Raw genomic sequence first — 21,951 nt, forward strand, 5'->3', positions numbered from 1 at the left:
CACACAATTACTCAGCTATATCAGTTACTGAAAATATAATTTTTCCTTTGAGTTATTATTAAAGAATTATTTTTGATATAATAAATGCTGTCAAGAATTTTCTACAGTACCTGAAAAACGAGTTTCGTTGGTCCATTTTGTATTACAATCCTCAACGTACCTCACCACATAACGCTAAAGTAAAGATCAGCTGATGAATTCTCAAAGGGACAAAAAACGGTTTTGTCTAGGTCTGAAGTTCTGGCAATTTAGCTTCACTGAAGGGAAAAAAAAATCACGTATCCAGAAGAAATAACTGTACAACAATTAGTCTTCTAAAAATATTTATTCCTTACCATTAAGTTTAGATAAGCGAAGGCAACAGAGACATCATGGCTATAATCGCTGAGGCACCCCCTAATGTCTCTAATATTACCCCTGTGTCTTTAAGGAGGATACCTTTGACACCATTTTAGGAAAGTTCTGGAAACTCAACTTTTAGGTCACATGACTAAAGACGCCATTTTACGACCTCAACGAGATAGACCATGGAGTGCCCCCGGAAATGGCACCCCAGTTCCTCAGAAAATGATTTCACAGTAACTTTAACATCAGAAATAACGAGCCTCCAAGATTCCCAAACTCCTGCTGACCATGGAGCTAAAACTGCCAGCAAGCAAGGCACCCAAACTCCTGTGCAGTATGGTGCCCAAGCTGATGCCACCACCAGCACCCAGGCTGCTGCTGAAACCCCTCTGGAAAACTTACTAGCAGGGAAAGGTAAGTGGTTTTAAGATTTTTTTCCCATAAGTTAAGGATCTTTGGGAGAAGCAAACTGCTAGAACTTCATTTGAACTGCGATGCCCGTTTAAGAGAAATAAGCAGAGTACCCCATATCTCTGTCCAACAGATATAAAATAGTGACTCTGTGAGAAGGGATTGGCTAATTTTATTAGGGTAGTTTGGGCGTGGATTCTGGTTATTTAATGGGTTTGTGCGGCGGTGTATTTGTCACCATGCGAGGTCGCCTAGCCGAAGAACAAATTGGTCCAACCTAACGGATCTGTGCAGCAACGGATTGCGCCACCCCTTTTACAGATATCACTGAGTACTGGTAAAAACTCCCGTGACTGTCCCGGCGGTCGTTCTTGTGTGAAGGGTATTTGTTCTGAAGCCTCGGTTCACAAGGTCCCTGAGCGGCCGCGTCGCCGCAGCTATCAGCACCCTTCGGGCCTCCCCGCCCCGCCCCGCAGGCACGCGGCGAGCTGGCCGCCGCCTCGATGCTACCCGCCTTTCCGCGGTGGCGGAGGCGTGGTGAGGTGGGGAGGGGTGGCGCGCGAGGCTCCTACCTGTAGCCGCAAAGTCCGCCCCGAAGCCCACTCGCTCCTCCGGAACCCCCCTGGGCAGAGAGGCGGTCCCGGCGCGAGTCAGCGGAGGAGCGGGTGAGTCCGGCGGTCGGAGGGCTCCTGGCAAGCGCCAAAGGGCTGCGCGCTGCGCTTCCCTTCCCAGCCCACCTAGCTTAGGGCCCCTTGGCCCCGAGGGAGGTTTTCTAGGGAAATGGGATCAAAGCCTAGGAGCTGCGCTCTTCCCTTTGGAGCTTAGTGCCGCTGGGATAAGGATGGAGTGGTCATCGCCTCCAAGCTGCAGCCAGCGGCTGTGAACTTGAGAAAGTACCAATTTAGGCTTATGCTGAGTTGTGCTGTTGGGAGCCTGTGGCCAGGCGCCTTTCATCTAGTTATAATTCTAATTCCAATTCTAATTCTGATGAAGTGAGATGGAGCTGGGAGAGGAGGGGTGAATGGCGGAGAGTGATCCTGTGAATTTAATTAGGTATCAAAGGGTGCTCGCTGGAAAACGTGGATGCCTTTTCTTAAAATAAATATGATACAACCAGCTCATTGTATAAATGCAGGTAGTAAATCTAAAAAAATCATTAAAACTCATTTCAACCAGGGGTGTCTACCTTCTCTGAAATGGTTCCAGTTCTTACATTCTTTCATAAAAGAGGAGTTGCCAGAAAGGAACTGAATTGAACAAAATGCCTTAGTCTTAGTTCTGCTGAGAGAAGTCTAAAAGTTACTACTGATTTGATAAAATCTTGCTTAGCAGCTAGTTCTTCAAATCTGTATTTCTGCTCCCAATCTTAAATGTTTGTTACTGTTATGTTAGGCAATGTACCCAGTCTCAAGATTTTTTATTCAATTTACTTTATTTTAATTAACTTTCCTCCTTAACTTTACATTTAGTGTGTGTGTGTGTGTGTGTGTGTGTGTGTGTGTGTGTAGCTGTATGAAGCAGGAAAAGGAGAGAAATAACTATCACAAATAATCAATCTCTTTTTCTCCCTTTCTTTCTCTTTTTCTCTCTCTCCTTCCCTACCCCCGCCCCTTGCTCTCTCCTTTGTAGGTGTCTGATTTTTCACTCCTGACTTCTCTTGTGCTTTCTGTGCCTTTCTGGTAGTTTCTGAAGTCAACCTAAAGGACTGAAATCATAACTGGTGAATGATTTACCTGTAATAGGGTCTCAGACTCACTCGCATGTGGTTTTTGTTTGTTTGTTTTCCTTTTTCGCTGTTTTAACTGGTAATGCTAAATAGTCTTTGTCCTCCCTCCTTTTTCTAATTTTTTTCTTTTATTGAAGTGTAGTTGATGTACAATATTATATGTTACAGGAGTGCAATTTTAAAGGTTATGCTCTGTTTATTGTTATTATAAAATATTGGCTATATTCCCAGTGTTGTACAATATGTCCTTGTACCTTATTTTATACCTAATAGGTTGTACCTCTTAATCCTCTACCCCTAAATTTCCCCTTCCACCTTCCCTCTCTCCCCTGGTAACTACTTGTATGTGGTTTTAAAAAAGGTTCCAGTGCTTTTAAGTGAGATTTAAATTCAAAACTCAGAACTCAGTTGATGGTTTACAGAGTATTAGGAGCTGTACATTATCTGGAGCTTTTCATCCAACTTAAAGTATAAGATTTTATAACTTGGTGTATAGCATAGTGTCTTTAGAACATAACTTCGTCAGCTTTCATATATGTACGTTGCTTTTTTCCCATTTTTGGGAAAAAATTTCCTCAGAAGTAGTGTGGGTCCTAAACTGAAAATGCAAGCCACTACAGATATATCCTAAATAGATGGAAAATAAGAAGGAAAAATGAAGATTAACTTGGAGAGTATTCACTTTACAGAAGGTGAATGTGTGTGTGTGTGTGTGTGTGTGTGTGTATTATATATGGATTCATCTTAGGATTCCTTCACATAGCTTTTAGGGGTATTTCAAATAAGTGGTGGTTGTGAAGATTAAATGAAATAATAGACCTTACACAATGTAGGGCCTGGCACATGGAGTGCAGGCAGTAAGTGTTAGTAATGAATAAATCAAATCAGATTTTACATTTTTTCATTATTTTCCCTTCAGAAATGGGTCTGTTCCATGAAGTTAGATGTGCTTATGTAGATAGCCTGGCTATAAGATTGGGACTCCTAACTTTTCCCCAAGGTAGCTCAGAGCTGTTGATGCCGGTTCTAGAGTCATAAAAAGCTGCCTGCTCTCACACAGACTGTGTAATTCCTACCATTTCATTCACCATTAAGGTGAAATATTGAAAATTAAGCTCTGTTTGCTTCAAATCATCATAGGGCATTTCTGTCAGTGGTTTTTTGGGTTGATTTGGTTGGCACTCTTCTCTGCAGAGGTATGTAGCTTGCTTGCTTTGGTAGTCACCACTGTATTGACGAACTTAGTCCTTTACCGGAGAGTCTAAGAACATCAAAAAGACTAAATCATGTGTAACAGCTTACTTCATTTGTTATCATGTAATTAGGATTAACGTTGGAAAATCTGCACATATTGGAGGAGAGATAGGTGACTTTTAGAAATAATAAGTTATGTCAAATAAGGTGTTTCTTAGCTGTACACACATCGTTCCAGTGAGGGTTATCAGCAAGATATTGTATAATTTAACCAGTACTACCAGAAGTAGTCAGTAGAGGGAGCAAGAGGCATTTTGGTAACTTTCTGTTGGTTTTGTTTTTGTTTTTCGTGAACTCAAAAACAAGAGATGAGTAGAAGCCAGGATGAACCGCCTTGCGAACTTGAGAACCAGTTTATATTGCGTCTGCCTCTGGTAAGAAACCCTTGTATCTCAGGCCAGATATCTTCAGTGCATAAGTATTAGCTCTGCTTGGATTCTGTAGCATTTCTATTTATTTAAGGTAGGATATAAAAACCAAGAACATTTGTTTCCCGGGAGTCGTGTTCTATTTAGCAGTCCTATCCTAGTATGTACTCTCTTAAGCAGCATTTCTTTTGTCCTGTACATGCCACCTATCGTGTGGGTTGATTTCCTGGCCAACAGGTGGGACAATGATGGATTGAGTCACTTATCACAGATGCCAACAGCCTTGCTCACTGGACAGCCAAGATAAGACATTCTAAAAGAGAGTTCCTTTCTGTCACCTCCAAAGGGGCAGTGGAGGGGTCAGCACTGTCTCCTCAAATTCATCACCATGCAAGGCTGTTGAAGCTCATCGAAACATTGTGTTAGGGTCTCTTCCCTTATTGATACCTGTATTCAAGTGTTATTTGGTCTAAGAAAGATATATTAAAGATGGGATTCAGAAAGGTATTTCCCCAATTAGGGTTAATTAACATACCCAGTAAACTGCAGCTAAGCCTTCACTTAGCAACTACAACTGAAGGGTAACAGTGAGAAGCTGGCATGTACAGCTAGGACAAGGCATTATCTGAAGCTACTAAAAGACAACAATGAGATTAGAGTCAGCCTTATCCTAATTTGACTTACACGGTGCACAGTATTTCATGGTACCTGGCATTGTTCCCAGCGTTTGGGAAGTTTAAGGTTCTATTTAAGGGAGGACTGTCTCTGACATATCTATTCTATTAGCTGCTGAGTAGACGATTCATCCTTCTGATTTTTCAATCTGCCTCCTTTTTAGGAACATGCTTCTACTGTCAGGAAGATGATACGTTCTGGAAGTTCAGCCATGAAGGATAAACTAAAAATTGACTTATTTTGTAAGTAGTTAATATCCATTCACCATACATTGAACAGTTGTCTATTAAGGGATTGCTATGTGGCAGGCACAATACTAGATACCAAGGATGTGACAAAAAATAGAATGTGGTCTCTGCCTTGATGGACCCAAAGAGAGGTTTCAGTCACTCCCATCTCTTCTTTTTAAGAGGAAAGGAAGTAGAACTTGAGGTAATTATCATGGTATGTATAAGGAAGAACTTGGAGGGCAACTGTGGGATTTGCATACTGCTGATTGTCATCTATATGCAAGTTTTGTGATTTCTGACTGTCCAGGGGAATGACAGGTGGATGCACTATTCTTGTTTACAAAAGTGACATATCTTCATCTCTTTAAAATAATGTTTATTAGATTTTTAAATACAGAGAAGTATATGAAGAATAAAATTTAAAATGGCCCATAATCCCAGCACTCGGGTAGCCCTTACTGACACTTAAAAAAAAAGGAATACAAGTGCATGGCTAGAAAATTCAAATAAAACAGAAAGGTTCAAAAGGAGAAGTGAAACTCTCCTCCACAGAGCCCCAACCTCAATGACAAGGATAACTAATTTTGGCCTTTTCTCCTTGTGTTTCCTTATAGACATAACTTTTATGCATAATACCAACATGTAAATAATCTCTCTATATTTTTAAAGATAATTTACATAAAAAAGATCATGTCAAACATAGTTCTGCATCTTTTTTCACTTAATATTAGAAGATTGTTCTTGAATCCTTTTCTATCAAAAGACATTCATGTTTGAGACATCTGGGCAGGATTCAGAGTTGTCAGTATATGACTGACTCTCTCTCGCTCTCTCTCTCTGGCTGTTGTGTAGAATTTTATCTTTGTGGCACTAACTAGAGATTATAACTTGAGACTTATCAGTACTACTCTAGAATCAACACTTCCCTTACCCAACCCTTTGAAAACACTCATGTACGATGACATGATCGAATGCTCATAATGGGATCCAAGTGAATGGGTTTGAATGAATGGAGTTGGCCTTTCAAGAGGAGAATGAAACAGTTACCACTTCATTCACTTTAGTTCACAACCATTACCAAGAAACTTAACTGCTTTTGATCAAATGACATAAACTGGAAAAAAAGAGCTCCATATGCTTTGCCTTCTTTGCTCTTGGAAGTTACTAATTGTGTACACAATTCTAGCATTATGAGAAGTAGTAAGTTTCAATGAAAGATTTGTCTGTCTCACATATGTCTTCAGTATTCAAACCCCAGGAGTCTTGAGAGTACATCAGAAATATGTCAACTTTAATCTTTTCTATTTCTTTTCAGCTGTTGGATGTCATGCAGCTGTTGAGGTAGACGGTGTCTCACTAGCTGCTAAGCTGGTTGATTTGCCTTGTGTTATCGGAAGCCTGAAAACTCTAGATAAAAAAACTTTTTATAAAACAGCAGATGTTTCCCAGGTATGGACAAGTTTTTTTTTTTTTTTAATCTACTCACCCTCACATCTTTCAAGGATTTCCTTTCTCCTTTTCTTTCTTTCAATTCTCCTTTCAGCTGCTTGTCATTTCTAATTTCCAGCTCAATTGCACAGGAATACAATGTCATGTTCTGGTTTGGTGTTTGATCCATCACTTTTCACTACTTTATTTTATCCAAATAGCTTTTAGAGCCTCCTGTTTACCATTTATAGTGACTTTCATTAATTGAAAAATATGAGCATCTGGGATCTTCGTCTGAAATCTTCCTGCTAAAGCAGTATGCAGGAATATTAACTCTGGAGGTTTACATTGGTTCTTATCCATCATCTCTACTGTTGATTTTTTTGTTTCCTTTATAAATCAAAATGCCAAGATATATCTTTTTTTCAACACATTTCTTCTGCAGTGGTAAGCACTGGAGCTAAAAAAAAAAAAAAAGTCAGAGTCCATATGTGGTGCTGCCGAGGTAGACAGAACGAATGTGAGTGTATGTAATGCTTGGTTTTCTGGAAATGCCAAGTAACATTCTCCTTACTTTTGTGCTCCAGGATTTCTGGTGGTAAGAATGATCATCATCCATTACTAACCTGAGATTTGTGACCATAGTCAACTTCTTTGTCTTTGTTAAATGTAGATGCTTGTGTGCACTGCTGATGGTGGTATCCACTCTTCTCCTGAAGAACAAGTTACCTCTACTGATCTTAAAGCAATCAGGAAAAGTGAAAAGGAGAGACAGAAAAAATATATCTGGAAGCATGGCAGTAAGTCAACAGTCCCTTGCTCATTCTGGCTAACTACATTTATCTGCTGGATTCTAATTACTTGTGAGCCAGAGATCTGTTACCACACTTAGGTATTTGGTTCATTAGGCATCCAGACACTCTTAAAGGACCGAGTCGCGTCATGAGCCAGTGGCTTATAGCATGAACTTTCTCTATCAAATTCAGATAGCTTTGTGACTACCATCAGTCATATATACATTTCACCATGTTGAATTTATTTTAGTTACTCCACCACTTGAGAATGTCAGAGAGAGAAGGTTCCGCAAAACAACAAAAAAGGTTAGTGGCATGCTATTTCTGTGTCTACTGGGTGAATTGAAAGACGATTATGAATGGGGGGAAGGGAGAGAGTCAGTTGGGTATTCATTTGTTCACTCATTTATATGTCCAGTAAACATTTATCGAGTGTGAGCAACATTCCAGATACTGTGTGCTAACAATTGGAACTATGTAACAAACAAAAACAGACTTGATGCTTGAGGTTATAGGCTAGTCATTTAGGGATCTAAACGTGTTGTGAATTTGAAACTTCGCTAAGGCTTTAAAAAGTTTCCAACTGCGAAATCTTGTTTTAAAGTGAACCCATCCAGAACCTGAGAATTGGGAATTGTGGTCATATTCCTAACCTTACCTCTGACTTGTAGAACCCTGGGCAAATTACAGGAGTACTATGCCTTGGCTTCTTTTTTTAATTAAAATTTTTATTTTGAAATAACTGTAGAGTCACATGCAGTTGTAAGCAATAGAAAAGAGATACCGTGTACCCTTTACCCAGTTTTTCCCATTGTAACTTTTTGGAAAACGATAGTACAATACCACAAACAGGAAATTGACATTATTGCTATTCATTAATCTTATTCAGATTGCTCCAGTTTTACTTGTACTCCTGTGTAAGTGTGTGCATGTGTTTAGTTCTATGCAATTTTATCCCATGTATATGTTGGTGTATCCACCCACGCAGTCAGGATACTAAACAGTATTGTCACCACCAGGATTCCTCATTTTGCCCTTTTAAAGCCTCACTCACCTCCCTCCTACCCTACACTATCAGGCTTTAACCCCTCCTAATCACTAATATATTCTCCATCTCTATAATTTTGTCATTTCGAGAATGTCTTATAAATGGGATCATACAAAGTATAACATTTGAGACTGGCTTTTTTTTTCCACTCAGATTAATTCCCTTAAGGTCCATGTAGATTGTTGCATGTATCAATAGTTCCTTCCTTTTTATTGCCGGGTGGTATGCCATGTTATGAATGTGCCACAGTTTGCTTAATTGTTCAGTCATAGAAGGACATCTGGGTTGTTTCCAGTTTTTGACTATTATAGATAAAGTTGCCAGCAGGTTTTTGTGTGAACGTAAGTATTCATTTCTTTGGCATAAATGCCCAGGAGTGCAATTACTGGGTATGTTGCATGTTTAGTTTTATAAGAAACTACCCATAGTGTTTTCCAGAGTGGCTGTACCATTTTACCTTCGCATCAGCGATGTACGTGTGATCCAATTTCTCTACATTTCCACCAGCATTAGGTGTTGTCACTATTTTTTATTTTAGCCATTCCAGTAGATGCGTAGTGATCTTGTTGGGGTATTAAATTTGCATTTTCCTGATGGCTAATGATGTTGAGCATCTTCTCATGTGCTTGTTTGCCATCTATACGTCCACTTCAGTGAAGTGTCTGTTCATGCCTTTTGCCCATTTTCTAAATGGATTGTTTTTATTGTCGAGTTTTGAGAATTATTTTTTATATTCCAAATACTAGTTTTCTGTCTGATATGTGGTTTGCAAATATTTTCTCCCAGTCTGTAACTTGTCTTTTTATCTCCCTCACAAGGTCTTTCAAAGAGCAAAAGTTTTTTGTTTGATGAGGTCCAGTTTATTGATATTTCCTTTTAATGATCTTACTTTTCATGTCAAGTGTAAGAACTATTTGCCTAGCCCAGATCCTGAGGATTTCTCCTAACTGTTGTTTTAAAGTCTTACATTTAAGTTTGCAATCCTTTTTTGAGCTAATTTTTGTAAAAGGTGTGAGGGTTCATGGTTTGTTCTTTTTCTTTCTTTCTTTCTTTCTTTCTTTCTTTCTTTCTTTCTTCTTTCTTTCTTTCTTTCTTTCTTTCTTTCTTTCTTTCTTTCTTTCTTTCTTTCTTTCTTTCTTTCTTTCTTTCTTTTGCCTTTGAATATCCGATTGCTCCAGCACCATTTGTTAAAAAGGCTAACCTTCGTCATTGTATTGCTTCTGCACCTTTGTCAAAAATAAATTGGGCATATTTGTGTGAGTTTTTTTTTCCTGGGTTCCCTATTCTGTTCCATTAACCTGTGTTGATCACCAGTTCCACAATGTAGCTTTGTAATAAGTCTTGAAATCAGGAAGACTGACCTCGCTTTATTTTTTATTCAAGATTGTTTTAGCCATTCTAGAGCCTGTACCTTTCCATATACATTATAGAGTAAGTTTGTCTAAGTCTAGAGAAAACCTTGTTGGAATTTTGATAGGAATTGCATTAAACATCAGTTTGGGGAGAATTGATAGCTTTACTATGTTTAATCTATGAACATGGTTGCCTTGGCTTTCTACTGTCAGTCAACAGCATTTACTGAGTGCCTACTAAATATAAAACTATGTTAAGAATGGTTCTAGAACGCTTTAAGTGTTAATAAAGTAGAACAATTGTAATATAACTTCATCATGTTTTATTTCATAGGTTGCTGAGTTCAAACAAGTCGAAGAAATGAGCGTTCCTGAGGTAGACGAATCATAATATAACTTTATTGTTTACCCATAGTGTGTTTTATTTCACAGCTCTTTAATTTCAAACAAATCAAAAAAATCATAAAGATTACTTTCAAGCTTTCCTTCTCACCTGTAACCCCCACTCCCATACACATACACTGAATTTGATTCACTAAAAAATGAATTCATTGTTTAATGTCTGACAACTCCTAGAGCAAAAGATACAATTTGGTCAGTGACCCTGTGTATTTTAATCTGCTTTTCTGTGATATTTATTTAAAAAAAAACCATTTCTTGGAAGCCAGAGTTCACTTTTACCAGCAGTTGTTTGCAATTGCTTATTTCCCCTCAAAGTTCTAATTTCTATTTGTGGCATGATGAATTGGTTGCTGTGGAGATAATTGTCTAAAATTGGATTTAAGGGAGAATGTGTGGCTAAGGCCCAGTTTTTATAAGAAACTCTCTAATAATAAAGATGTGGGGAAGTGGAATCTGGGAATTTGGACCTTTAAACAAAATTACTTCTAAGTAACAAAAAAAAATTTTAGGTTTTTGCCCGTGTGGATCCGTGCAGATAATTAATAACTGAGGCTTAAGGGTCGTGCCTCTGAGGAGGTCTTTAATATAGAGTTGCAGATTGAAAAGATTAAACGTCTCAAGTAATTCAATTGGGAAAAATAAGCTTACTGTACAAATATATAGACCCTGATCAAAGTTCCTTCATAAACAGCATTGTTTAAAGTAGAAATTTGATTGGACATATCTTAAAGAGGCCTAATTGTTTGAATTTATTTGTATGTAGGAAAAGAGCATTCCTGCAAAACACAGGATGTTAAATGAAGTTACTGGTATTCCTTCTTCCCCGACTTTGGTTCAGTACGTTGAATCTCCTGATGTAGAAAAGGAAGTGAAAAGACTACTATGCTCAGATGCTGAAGCTGTCAGTGTCCGTATCCTTTTATACTAAATATTTTCTGTATAGTCTGTTCCACCCCAATGCACTTAGTGACAAGCCCTCATTTCTGGTGTTTGTGTGCCCATGTTAATGTACAGAACTTACAATTTTCGGAAATGTTATTTTATCTCTAGGAACAGTACATTCATGTAATAGAAATTATTTACGTGTGTAATTCAGTATAAGGCACTTTTCCATACTAGGAATCCAAATACAAATGTCTTGAAGTTGGACTAAATTAAATAGCACTTTCAGGCAGAAAGCCTCTTCCCTTTCAACTTTGCCTTCTCCTTCTTTCTGTTTTTTCCTTGACTGCCTCTCCTTTCAGGATGGGAGGTCATTGGCGAAGATGAAACCAAGGAAATAGAAAGTCAAGGCTCCATTCCAGGCTTTGAGATAGCCTCAGGAATGAGTGGCTATAAGCAGGGTCACACCTCACCAGGTACATCAATAAAGGCAAAGCAGGAGCTTCAGAGAGGGCAGGTGTTGACAGTGTGTAGGACCATTCTCTGTAGACTCACAGACCAATCATAGAAAAAGGGTGCCTTTGCCCTTCTCTCTTCTTATTGGTCCCTCAAGTTTAGGGGGTTCTAATATCTCATCTATCCCTGCTAAATTCCTGTGGGCCCTTAGATTCTCAAAATATTCTGATCATTGAATACATAAATGAATGTTACAGTGTTTTACATTACCTGTCCTTGTTTTATAAAGGGAATAAGCTTCCTGTGAGAAAAATTATTTATAAAATTCATTGGTTGCCCAGTAAACTTGAGGGGGAGTATAATTGCAGCTGGAGTGGGAGTCATTTGAAAGGCTACAGATAGTTTCACCTTCCTTTTGCTTAAAACCCATAGAAAATGTTGTGTTTCGGGAGATGTTCAGTGATTCCAGCAGTGATGAGGATGAGGATGATGAGGAGGATGAAGATGAGGAAGAGGAGGAAGATTATTATGAAGAGGATATGGAAAGGGAGCTACAGGTCAAGTTCATTGAATCTGGCCAGTATGAGGCAAAGGAGGGAGCCAGCTCAATTGGTAAGTTAGGGGGAAAAGCAAAGGGGTGGGACAGAGTGGGTGGCAGTACTAAGACTGACTCTAAACACATATTAGATGCAAAGTTAAATTTGAGAAATTATTGCTCAGATGTGTAGTAGAGTTTTAGTTACTTTGGATCTTGGTTTAGTTTAGGCCATGGTTAGATACATGAAATTTTGTCTGTCTCTGTTAGTCACGGAAATTCAGAAGCACACTCATTACGTGGAGAAAAAGCTCCAAGAGATTCGGTGCAAAGCACAAAGACAGAAGGTGCTCTTAATGAAAGTGGAAAACCTGATGCTCAAGGTAAATTCTTGTTGGGTGGTATAAAGATATCTTGATATCTTACTTTCAAAATCCCATCTTTGCATTTCCACTCATGTCATCTCTGTGCAGCATTCTAGTTCATTCGTGAACCTGAACAACCTCTTTGAAATCCCTAATAAAGGATAGCCCTATTTCCTTTTACCTGAGTAATTTTGATCATCTTATATAAACATTTTTGGGAGGGGACCAGGAGACTTGAGATAATTGCCAATATTGAACATTTAACTATGTGAAAAGTACATACAGAGTTAAGCATTTTGCATGTATTATTTCATCCTGACATCCCTGAAATATAGGTACTGTCACTATTCCCATTTTGTACATAAGAAATTGAAAATCAGAGAGATTAAGTAACTTGCCAAGGACCACAGTAAGTGGTAGGGCATAGACTGAACCCTATTGCCAAAATGTATTCATTGCAATGAAAGAGAAACTAAATTAAGTTTTAAATTTTATGATGCCTGCTTGAACAAGAATTAACATCGTGCTTTATTTTTATTAATAGACATTAATACATATTTCATTAATACACATTTCAGCAAAAGGAAAATGTATGTTTAGGTCATGTTTGCTTCGCTTTTTATAGTGAGGGAAATTCCGAAGCATCTGGAGAATTTCTTGCCAGATTTCTTTTTCTGTAGAGCTGTTGTCATTGAAGGGGAGCAGCTTGACACAAAACTATACTTATTTAGAGTGTTGTCCTTCAGAATAACCAAGTGAGATAATAGATGTGGACATACTTTGAAAGATTACAGGTATATAGTATTATGATTGTTGTTGCATGCAGTACTAGTTAAGAATGATAAGATTCTGCCCTAGTGCAGGGGAATGAAGGAGTCAGCACCAAATTCCAAGCCAGCTTTTTAAATAGGTCACCATAGTCAAAGGATTTGTGCTGAACTAGAAAAAGGTAACATGAAGGCATTCCAACTGTTTGTTTTAGGGCAAGAAAAAAATGCTGTATAGGGTGTATAAAATCAAATTGAATGTCCCTACAGTTGGAGAGTGTAGTTTTTGTACTCTAAATCCTTTTTAAAAGTTTTTTATTGAAGTATAGTTGATTTACAATGTTGCGCCAATCTCTGCTGTACAAAGTGACTCAGTTATACACATATAGACATTCTTTTTCTAAATCCTTTTTAAAAAGTAGTCTTTTTTTACAACTGACGGTTTCCTTATCAAATTACTTGCGAAACTCTGTCTCTCTTGGTTCTCTTTCCCTTTGAGACTCTCAGCATTCATCTTTTATATAATTTGTTTTCCAGAATCATTTACGATCCGTGCTGGAGCATCTTAAGCTAGAGGAAAAACAAAAAAATGAGCAGGTGAGAAGTGTATTTTCACATCAACCAGAAAACATTTTATACAAAGAATCCCGCCCTGCCCCCCCCCCCCCCCCCCCCGCCAGTCTCATTTTTGGCTGTTCTTTTCACAGGAATAGTAGCGGCCAAATCTTCTAAATGAGGGTAGCAGGTTGGAACAAAGTCTTTGTGAAAATTTGTTCATTTAGCAGATATTGAATGCCTGTTAAGTGAAAAGCACTGGATGTACACACTACATTGAATAAGACAGATACAATATTTGTCCTCATGGAGCTCACAGTCTAGCAGGGAAGATTGACAGTAAACAAATTATCACATAAATATTAAGGTGCAAATCATAAGGGAGAGCTGTGAAGGAGAAAGAGTCAGTGGTGCTATTTGAATAAAGAGAGTCCTGAATTAAATTGAGGGGGGGGATCATAATCAGTGTTTCTGAGGAAGTGATACTTAAGCTGACAGCTGAAGGATAAGTCCAGGCAAAAAGGGTATGAAGAGCTTCTTGGGTGGAGCATATGCCAGGTCCCACACTGGAAAAGAGCTTGGCTTCTTTGAGGACTTCTGCAGTATTTAAAGTGAGGAAGAGAGTGACTTTACGTGAGGTTGGAGAAGTAGACAGAGGCCATATTTTATGGTCCCTTGCAGGCCATGATAAGGAGGATGGGTTTTAGTCAGATGCAATGGGAAGCCCTTAGAGAGTTTTAAGCAGGAGAGTCACTTTTAATTTAGAAGTTTTAAAGATCAATTTGATTATTATCTGGAGAATGGATTATGGAAGGGCAGGACTAGAAGCAGGGAGGCTAGTTGGAAGGCTGTGTGGTTGTCTAATAAAAGATGATGGTAACTTGAAATAAGGAGGTGGCAATGGAGATGGAAAGAATAAATATTTCTTTTTTTATTGAATTATAGTTAATTTACAATGTTGTATTTCAAGTATATAACAAAGTGATTCAGTTATATATGTATGTGTGTGTGTATATATATATGTATATTCTTTTTCAGATTCTTTTCCATTATAGGTTATTACAAGATATCGAGTATAGTTCCCTGTGCTATACAGTTGATCCTTGTTGTTTATCTATTTTTAAAATCTATTTTATATATAGTAGTGCTAATCTGTTAATCTCAAACTCCTAATTTGTCCCTCCCACCTCCTTTCCCCCTTGGCAACCATACGTTTGTTTTCTGTGTTTGTGAGTCTACTTCTGTTTTGTAAATAAGTTCATTTGTATCATTTTTTTAGATTCCACATATAAGTGATATATGATATTTGTCTTTCTCTGACTTACTTCACTTAATATGATAATCTCTAGGTACATCCATATTGCTGCAAATGTCATTATTTCATTCAGAAAGAATATATATATTTTTAACTGTGATAAAATGTTTTATAACAGCTTTATTGGGATATAATTCACATACTATGCAATTCACCCATTTAAATTGTACAATTCAGTGACTTTTAGTATATTCACAGAATTGTGCAACCATCACCACAATCAATTTTACATTTTTATCACCCCAAAAAGAAACCTGTACCCATTAGCAGTTTCTTCTGACCCTCACACCCCCCATACCACTCCCATTCTGGGCCACCGCTAAGCTACTTTCTACTAGCCTACTTTGCCTATTCTAGTTATTTCGTGTAAAAGGAAACATATAATACATGGTCTTTTGTGTCTGGCTTCTTTTACTTAGCATAATGTTTTCAAGGTTAACTCATGTTGTGGAATGTATCAGTACTTTATTCTGTTTTATGGCTGAATAATATTCCATTGTACAGACATACAACATTTTGTTTATCCATTCATCCATCAGTAGACATTTGGGTTGTTTCCACTTTTTGGTTATCATGGATTATGCTGCTGTGACCATTTACATATGAGAGAATGTATTTTAAAGGTAGAATTGATGGAACTCGGGTCAATTACTGGGTGTTGAAGGAGAAGGGAGTGTTAAAGATGTATGGCAGGTTTCTAACTTGAAAGATTATTATTTAAAGCCACAAGAGAGTGAGCAGAGTGAAAAGAGAAAAGGACAGTGTGGGATAAGTGAGGGTCAAGTAGCTGTATAGAAATGTATGCTGGTTCCAGCCGTATACTGTTAGGGTAGGGTAACAATTTTAAAGAGACTGGAGGTCGTATTATGATAGATGGACTTAGCATAGGGTTTTTTTTTTTTGGGGGGGGGGCACTGCGCGGCTTGCATGAACCCGCACTCTCAGCAGTGAAAGTGTGGAGTCCTAACCACTGGACCGCCAGGGAATTCCCTAGCATAGAGCTCTTAAGGTAGTGATGCCATCCCTCATGCCCATCCCCATAGAAACAAAGCCAGGAGAATTCTTATGTTCTGTATATTCCCTTCCCTCAGCACATCACTCACCCAAGTACCACTTATAAACAGCAATGTGAACAGTTAATGCCAGGATTGCTTTAGCACCCACTAAACATCTTTGTTTTCCTCCATGTAAGTAGTTAGTATTGGGGAGTGCTATTTTCAACATAGAACTATAGCTGTAAATTTTATTCTCTCAAAATTTTGTTAGCTCATTTATTCAACATAGATTTATTGGGTGCCTACTTAAAACTAGGTTCCACAGGGAACTACAGAATGCTTATGACACAGTCTCTGCCTCCAGCTGGGGAGAAATCCTTGGGAGGTATAGAAATTTAAAGGAATGAGAGCTCACTTTTGCACATGGAAATTAGGGGAAACTTCATAGAGAGATGGTGTTTGCTTAAGAGGTGAGTATAGTTTTAATAAAGAGATAGAAAAACGAAGGATTCTGTATAGAAAGTAGCATGGACAATGGCTCAGAGGTGGTGATGCCAAGCTTAAGAGTTTAGTTTTTTTTTCTTCGAATACTGTTTATTGCTGTTAATATAATGATGTTATCACAGGAAAACACTGCTTAAATATGAATTATCTATGCACAAAGTGTCTATTATACCTATTTATTCATAGAACACCCCCTTGACCAGAATATCGTAAGGAAGATTGAAGCATCAGGTAACGGTTGGATTGAAAGACCTCTGTTTCTATCTACTTCCTTCTCAGTCATTCTGTGCAGTTCTTAAAGAGCTCAGTTTAACTGCAATCCTTACTAGACATCCAGTGAGTTAATATGTACTGAAGGACTCTTTAGGAATATAAATGAGAAAGTTAAGAGTTTAGATTTTTGGTGTAGGTCATAATAAGCCCTAAAAGCTTTTTCTCTTGGGGAGTAACTCAGGAAATTTTCTTTGTCAGCATTATATAGGAGAAACTGGAGTGGGGAAAGACTAGAGGAAGATGCAATTGATAGAAGGAATCAGAACTTAAAAATTGATTGGATTTCCAGGACAAAAAAGGGAACAAAGAGGAGTGCGGAGCCTGGGTGACTGGAAAATGGTGTGCCACTAACAGGAGTGAAGACAACTTGAAGAGGATTGGTGGGGGGTGGGGGATGGGAAGATGATGAGTTGGGTTGGAAGTACTTTTTGAAGTGGGAGATCAGAGAGTGCCTCACGCATAGAAACGATGATTGAAGCTGTGGGGATAGATGAGTTAGCCAGGTTGACTGTTCAGCAAGAAGTCTGAACCTAAGGAAAAACCTCCCTTTAGAGGGTGGTGGGAGGAGAAAGCATCCATAAAGGAGAAAGAACTGGAGAAGTCAGTGGTTGTAATCATGCTCAGCATCTGAGTGAAAAGATGCTCTCGATTACTACAGCTAGCAATTATAACAGTTTGGTAGCTGATGTCCAGCACAGGATCATTTTGTAATGCTCCATTCCTGTCATTCCACAGAATGAAAATCCACACTGATATGGGGCGATCTAAATTGAATAGTGCTTAGAAACAGTCTTTGTCTCAAAGACAATATACCTCTCTTGAGTGCTATTGATCACTTTGCCATTTCAAGCAAAAAAAATTAAATACCACATCACAAAAGATTCAAGGTTTCTGACTTAGAAATCATCAGGGTAAGTAGAACATCATCAGACTCGTGATTGGTTAGGACCCTGACCCAGTTTTCAAGGGTCTCATGACGTGGCAAGAAGCAGCAACTAAGACTCGGTTTAAGACCCGGTGTGTTCAGTGGGGCAAGAGGCTATCCCAGCTGCCTTATCTTCTGAATCTTAGACTGTGGCTACAGTGATCCCATCTCTGTTGCCCCTGCAGTGAGCTGTGACCTCTGTACACTGTTCCCAGAAGTATGAATTCTTAACAGCAAGCCTATTAATTTCTTTAGCATATTCAATTTTGAAGCTTCCTTTTGTTTTAAGTTTGGCATGATAAAGGACATCATTGTGTTTGTGTTCTTGACTGTGGCACTGTTCTTTGTAACATTGTAAGGCTAACTAAGATAACCTTATAAATGGCAAATTACAGTCTTTCTTTTTCGCTTATATAAGTAAATTCTAGATCAAGTAATGGAACTTAAGATTTCAGATGAATTTTTCGTGTTTTTCTGCCTCTCCCTACAGCTCATTTGTCTCCAGGAGAAACTGAACTATTTTCTGAAGAAGTGAGGAGAGCCCTCAGCCTGGCACACAAACCTTGGATTCACCATCCAGACTGAAGACTAGATTAAATTGTGCCTGTTTCTTCTCCTTTTGTTGCCTTATATTGAAGCATTTGTATTTGTTTCCCTCAACCTTTTTTTGCTAGTTATATTCAAAGTTTGTAGCCATGTAGAAAGGGGCAAAGTATAAAAAAGTAGTAAATCCAGCTCAACTATGGGACTTTGCTTCTCTTTATCAATTTGAGAATTACTTAAATTGCTTCTGTTTTATGGTGCCATCAGATGATTCAGCCATGTTTGCCAAAGGCAGACAGTCTAGCCTGAAGGCTATACAGCTGGTTTGCATAGATTTTAGCATTTTCTTCTTCTGTTTGTTTCAAATATTTCCTAAAACATAGAACAAGTCAAACTATTTCTACCAAGGACTAGGACCTGCCACAGTGAATTTAAGTGCCTACCTGGCAGCAGTTGATACTAAGTTGTGTCCTGTTTCTGTTCAGGCATTAGAGGCTGCTTTCCTGCTCAGGGATGATTTCTTGCTGCTGCTATCTTTGTTCCGTTGTTATAGTCTTAGGATTGTGTCTGGTTGTTATTTGGCAGCTATGGGAATAGAGCAGAGGTGAAATTCTGAGCTGTTATCCTTATTCTGAGCCTCTTCATCCTAACCCACATCAAAAAAGGTTAGGAAAAAAACATACCTGTGGGAGTTCCCTGGTTGCCTAGTGGTTAGGATTCCAGACTTTCAATGCCATGGACGGGTTCAAACCCTCGTCTGGGAGCTCCCATAAGCCGCGTGGCCAAAACAAAAAACAACAGATACCTGTGATGCCTGTGAAAACTTCCTTAAAAACCCTGGGCCAGTTTGTGTTTTTTAGCTGTATTAAGATTTTCTAGTCTGTATTCTTTAAGCAATAAATAAATGCCTTATCTAAAGTGGATTACTGTCACTTTATTAAACAGCTCCCATGGTAAGTATATTCATATCCAAAAGGAAACTGGTGAGACAAGCAATAAACTCTGCAGTTAGGAAATGACAGAAGATGCTTTGTTACTGGGACATCCTTCTAAAGAGCTCTTAGGATAACTCCTAATGAGCTAAGCAAATCATCTCATATTCACCATACATCATTGGGATTTTGAGAGAAGGTAAAGAGAAGTGATAAAAATGGCAGCTCCAGTATTTGCACTGAATTATGTTGCAGTGGAAAGAACACAAGGTTGGAATCCTGGCTCTGCTGCCTACCTTTGGCAAGTCCCTACACCTCTTAGAGCTTCTATGTCCTTATCTGGAAATCAAGGGTGATAATGCTTATCACCAAGAGGCATCTGAAGGTTTTTTGGAAGTAGTCCAGGTAGACCCAGGTCTGGTCCCAATTGATGAAGTCGGTGCCACTCTAGGAAATGAACCCCTAGGTTTTCTCTGCCACTTTTAGTGCTTCCATTCCAAGTTGAAGGTTATAAGCCAAGGGCAGAGAAGGGGAAGTCAGTATGTATGGGCAGGGCCTATGGAGAAGGGATGAAGACAAGGAATGCTGGGGACAAATGCAGGGAAGAAGTGGGACTAAGGGAGAGAGACATGGACAAACAAAATGAAGGCAAGATTAGGAGAAAAGTTAGAGGATAGCTTGAAAACCAAGATGACTTTTAAAAGCTTTTTTTTTTTTTTTTTCAGAAACCCAGAATTTAAAAGATGAGAAGAAATCATAGGGAAAAGGAATTGTCAGAGGCAGAAGGTGGGGGAAGAGGCAGGGTTTGAAAGGAAGGTAGACCTTTCCAGATGAAGAATGATAGAGGACCGGGGCAGAAACATAAAAAGTACTCTGAGGAAGTGGCTGGACAGATTGAGGCCAGAGAAAGTGGCACATAGGCCACAGGTGACATCCAGGGGTGAGAGAAGTAGAAGAGCCCTAGTCCAGCCTCTGTCCAATATTGCAGCCCAAGAGCAGCCAGAGCACTGCTGGGAGGCAGTGGGGAAGGGAAGACAACAGGAAGCAGCAAATTTGTGTATCTGTGTTGCCCTTCTGTTCCCTCTACTACCACATCTCATTGTAACCCTGGGTAACTGCCTCACCACTGCCCTCAAGTCACCGAAGGCTTATTGCCGTCCTGACTCCCTCCCTCCCCCCAACAAACACATTTGATATGTCATGAAGTTTTCCTTTTCTGTAGCCCAGTGATTCTGACTTTGGCATGTTACAGAACCGCACTGTCCAACGTGGTATCCACCAGCCAACGTGTGGCTTTTGAGCACTTGACATAGGACTAGGCCAAATTGAGGTGTGTCTTTCCACGTAGGCAAGGCTCAACTGCAGGCAGCCCCAGGCCTTGGAGGATCCTCCTGGAACCTGGGAAGACAGGCAATCTCACAAGGATTCAAGACAAGACCATTTCTCACTCACATGTCATGGGGCAGTTTCTCATCTGCGTCCCTCATTCTGGTGAGAAATGGGACTTTCTGCCTACCTCCCCTGTCCCTGCCCTCACCCCAGAGTGTCCAGCTACAGGCCATAGAGCTGCTTAGCAGCAGTGTGGAGTTGATATTCAGCAACACGGTGTCCCGCCATTCATGTCACATGTCACCTGGCCCCTTTTGTTTCAGTGTCATCCTGTGTGGCAGGGACACAGGGAATGGATCCCATCGATGGTCTTGCTTTTGCTGTCTGTAAGTAATAAAGTGCCTGGATCTATGTGAGTTTCCTGGTTCTTTTTTACCAGTTGAATCTGTCAGCCTACTTGACAATTTCTAAGACTTAGTATAAAAAAATATATATATATAAAACATCTCAGTAATGGTTTTATACTGATTACATGTTGAGATGATAATACTTTGGATATATCGGGTAAAATGAAATATTAGTAAAATTAATCTCACCTGTTTATTTTTACCTTTTGAATATGGCCACTAGAAAATTTAAAATTGCATATATGACACATTATATTTCTTTTTTAAAAAAATATTTATTTATTTATTGGCTGCACTGGGTGTCCGTTGCTGCGCATGGGCTTTTTCTAGTTGCGACAAGCAGGGGCTACTCTTTGTTGCGGTGCGCAGGCTTCCCATTGTGGTGGCTTCTCTTGTTGCGGAGCACGGGCTCTGGACATGTAGGCTTCAGTAGCTGTGGCACACGGGCTGAATAGTTGTGGCTCGCGGGCTCTAGAGTGCAGGTTCAGTAGTTGTGATGCACAGGCTTAGTTGCTCCGCGGCATGTGGGATCTTCCCGGACCAGGGATGGAACCCATGTCTCCTGCGTTGGCAGGCGGATTCTTAATAACTGTGCCACCAGGGAAGTTCCTCACATTATATTTCTATTGGACAGTGATGTTATCGATGTTAGAGTGAAGAAAGAAAAATTGGTGGTGGAGAAGAGGGACTGACAGGGTTTTATTTTGCTAGAAAATGGCATTAAAAAAAAACTATCACCACCAATTCACAGGGACATTTTAACACACACCCCTTCCCAAAATATATAGCCATAATCTCAGAATAAAGGATACACTTTTAAATTGAATATATGTAACTTTATGGAAACTCACTGCATTGTCCAGATTTTTCTTATTGCATTAGACTGGTGAAAAATTCCTGATTGATGAGGATGGTGTTGAAAAACCATTGCTATAAAGAGCTCATCCCATGAGCCGATAACTAGCTAATTTGTGTGGGGCCTTGAGAGGCGACCACTCCAGGTAACAGTGGTAGAAGGGGTTAGTGGGGGTGTCTTTTTGCCCTTTAGGTGTTGGAGTCTTCTGGTAGTCTATATTTTGCAGTGTTCCTGTGGCTTCTTGGCCTCATCCTCTCCTCCCACATCCAAATAAGGGAA

At 39.2% G+C, this 21,951-nt stretch overlaps 1 protein-coding gene and 1 long non-coding RNA gene across 2 annotated transcripts; one reads left to right on the forward strand and one right to left on the reverse strand.

Moving 5' to 3' along the window:
* Positions 1 to 527: 527 nt before the first annotated feature.
* Positions 528 to 18,140, forward strand: TAF7L (TATA-box binding protein associated factor 7 like). Its single transcript, XM_057719036.1, has 13 exons — positions 528 to 759; positions 4,043 to 4,110; positions 4,943 to 5,021; positions 6,325 to 6,458; positions 7,111 to 7,237; positions 7,482 to 7,537; positions 9,966 to 10,007; positions 10,872 to 10,944; positions 11,278 to 11,391; positions 11,804 to 11,983; positions 12,177 to 12,289; positions 13,576 to 13,635; positions 18,096 to 18,140. The coding sequence occupies exons 1-13, from the start codon at positions 528 to 530 to the stop codon at positions 18,138 to 18,140; spliced, it is 1,323 nt and encodes a 440-aa protein (XP_057575019.1).
* LOC130842386 (uncharacterized) lies at positions 13,481 to 19,179 on the reverse strand. The gene is made up of 3 exons (XR_009050417.1): positions 18,832 to 19,179; positions 18,592 to 18,733; positions 13,481 to 13,608 (listed from the first exon to the last, which is right to left on the reverse strand). It is a non-coding gene; the product is annotated as an uncharacterized LOC130842386 (long non-coding RNA).
* Between the last annotated feature and the right edge of the window lie 2,772 nt (positions 19,180 to 21,951).

This window comes from Hippopotamus amphibius, chromosome X, assembly GCF_030028045.1.
Source record: "Hippopotamus amphibius kiboko isolate mHipAmp2 chromosome X, mHipAmp2.hap2, whole genome shotgun sequence".
Classification (NCBI taxonomy): Eukaryota; Metazoa; Chordata; class Mammalia; order Artiodactyla; family Hippopotamidae; genus Hippopotamus; species Hippopotamus amphibius.

Coding starts and splice junctions, on each gene's coding strand:
- TAF7L (XM_057719036.1), top strand. CDS start 528: ATGGAGTGCCCCCGGAAATGGCACCCCAGTTCCTCAGAAAATGATTTC. Junction 7,538..9,965: donor TCCGCAAAACAACAAAAAAG/GTTAGTGGCATG, acceptor TTTATTTCATAG/GTTGCTGAGTTCAAACAAGT. Junction 10,008..10,871: donor AAGAAATGAGCGTTCCTGAG/GTAGACGAATCA, acceptor ACTTTGGTTCAG/TACGTTGAATCTCCTGATGT.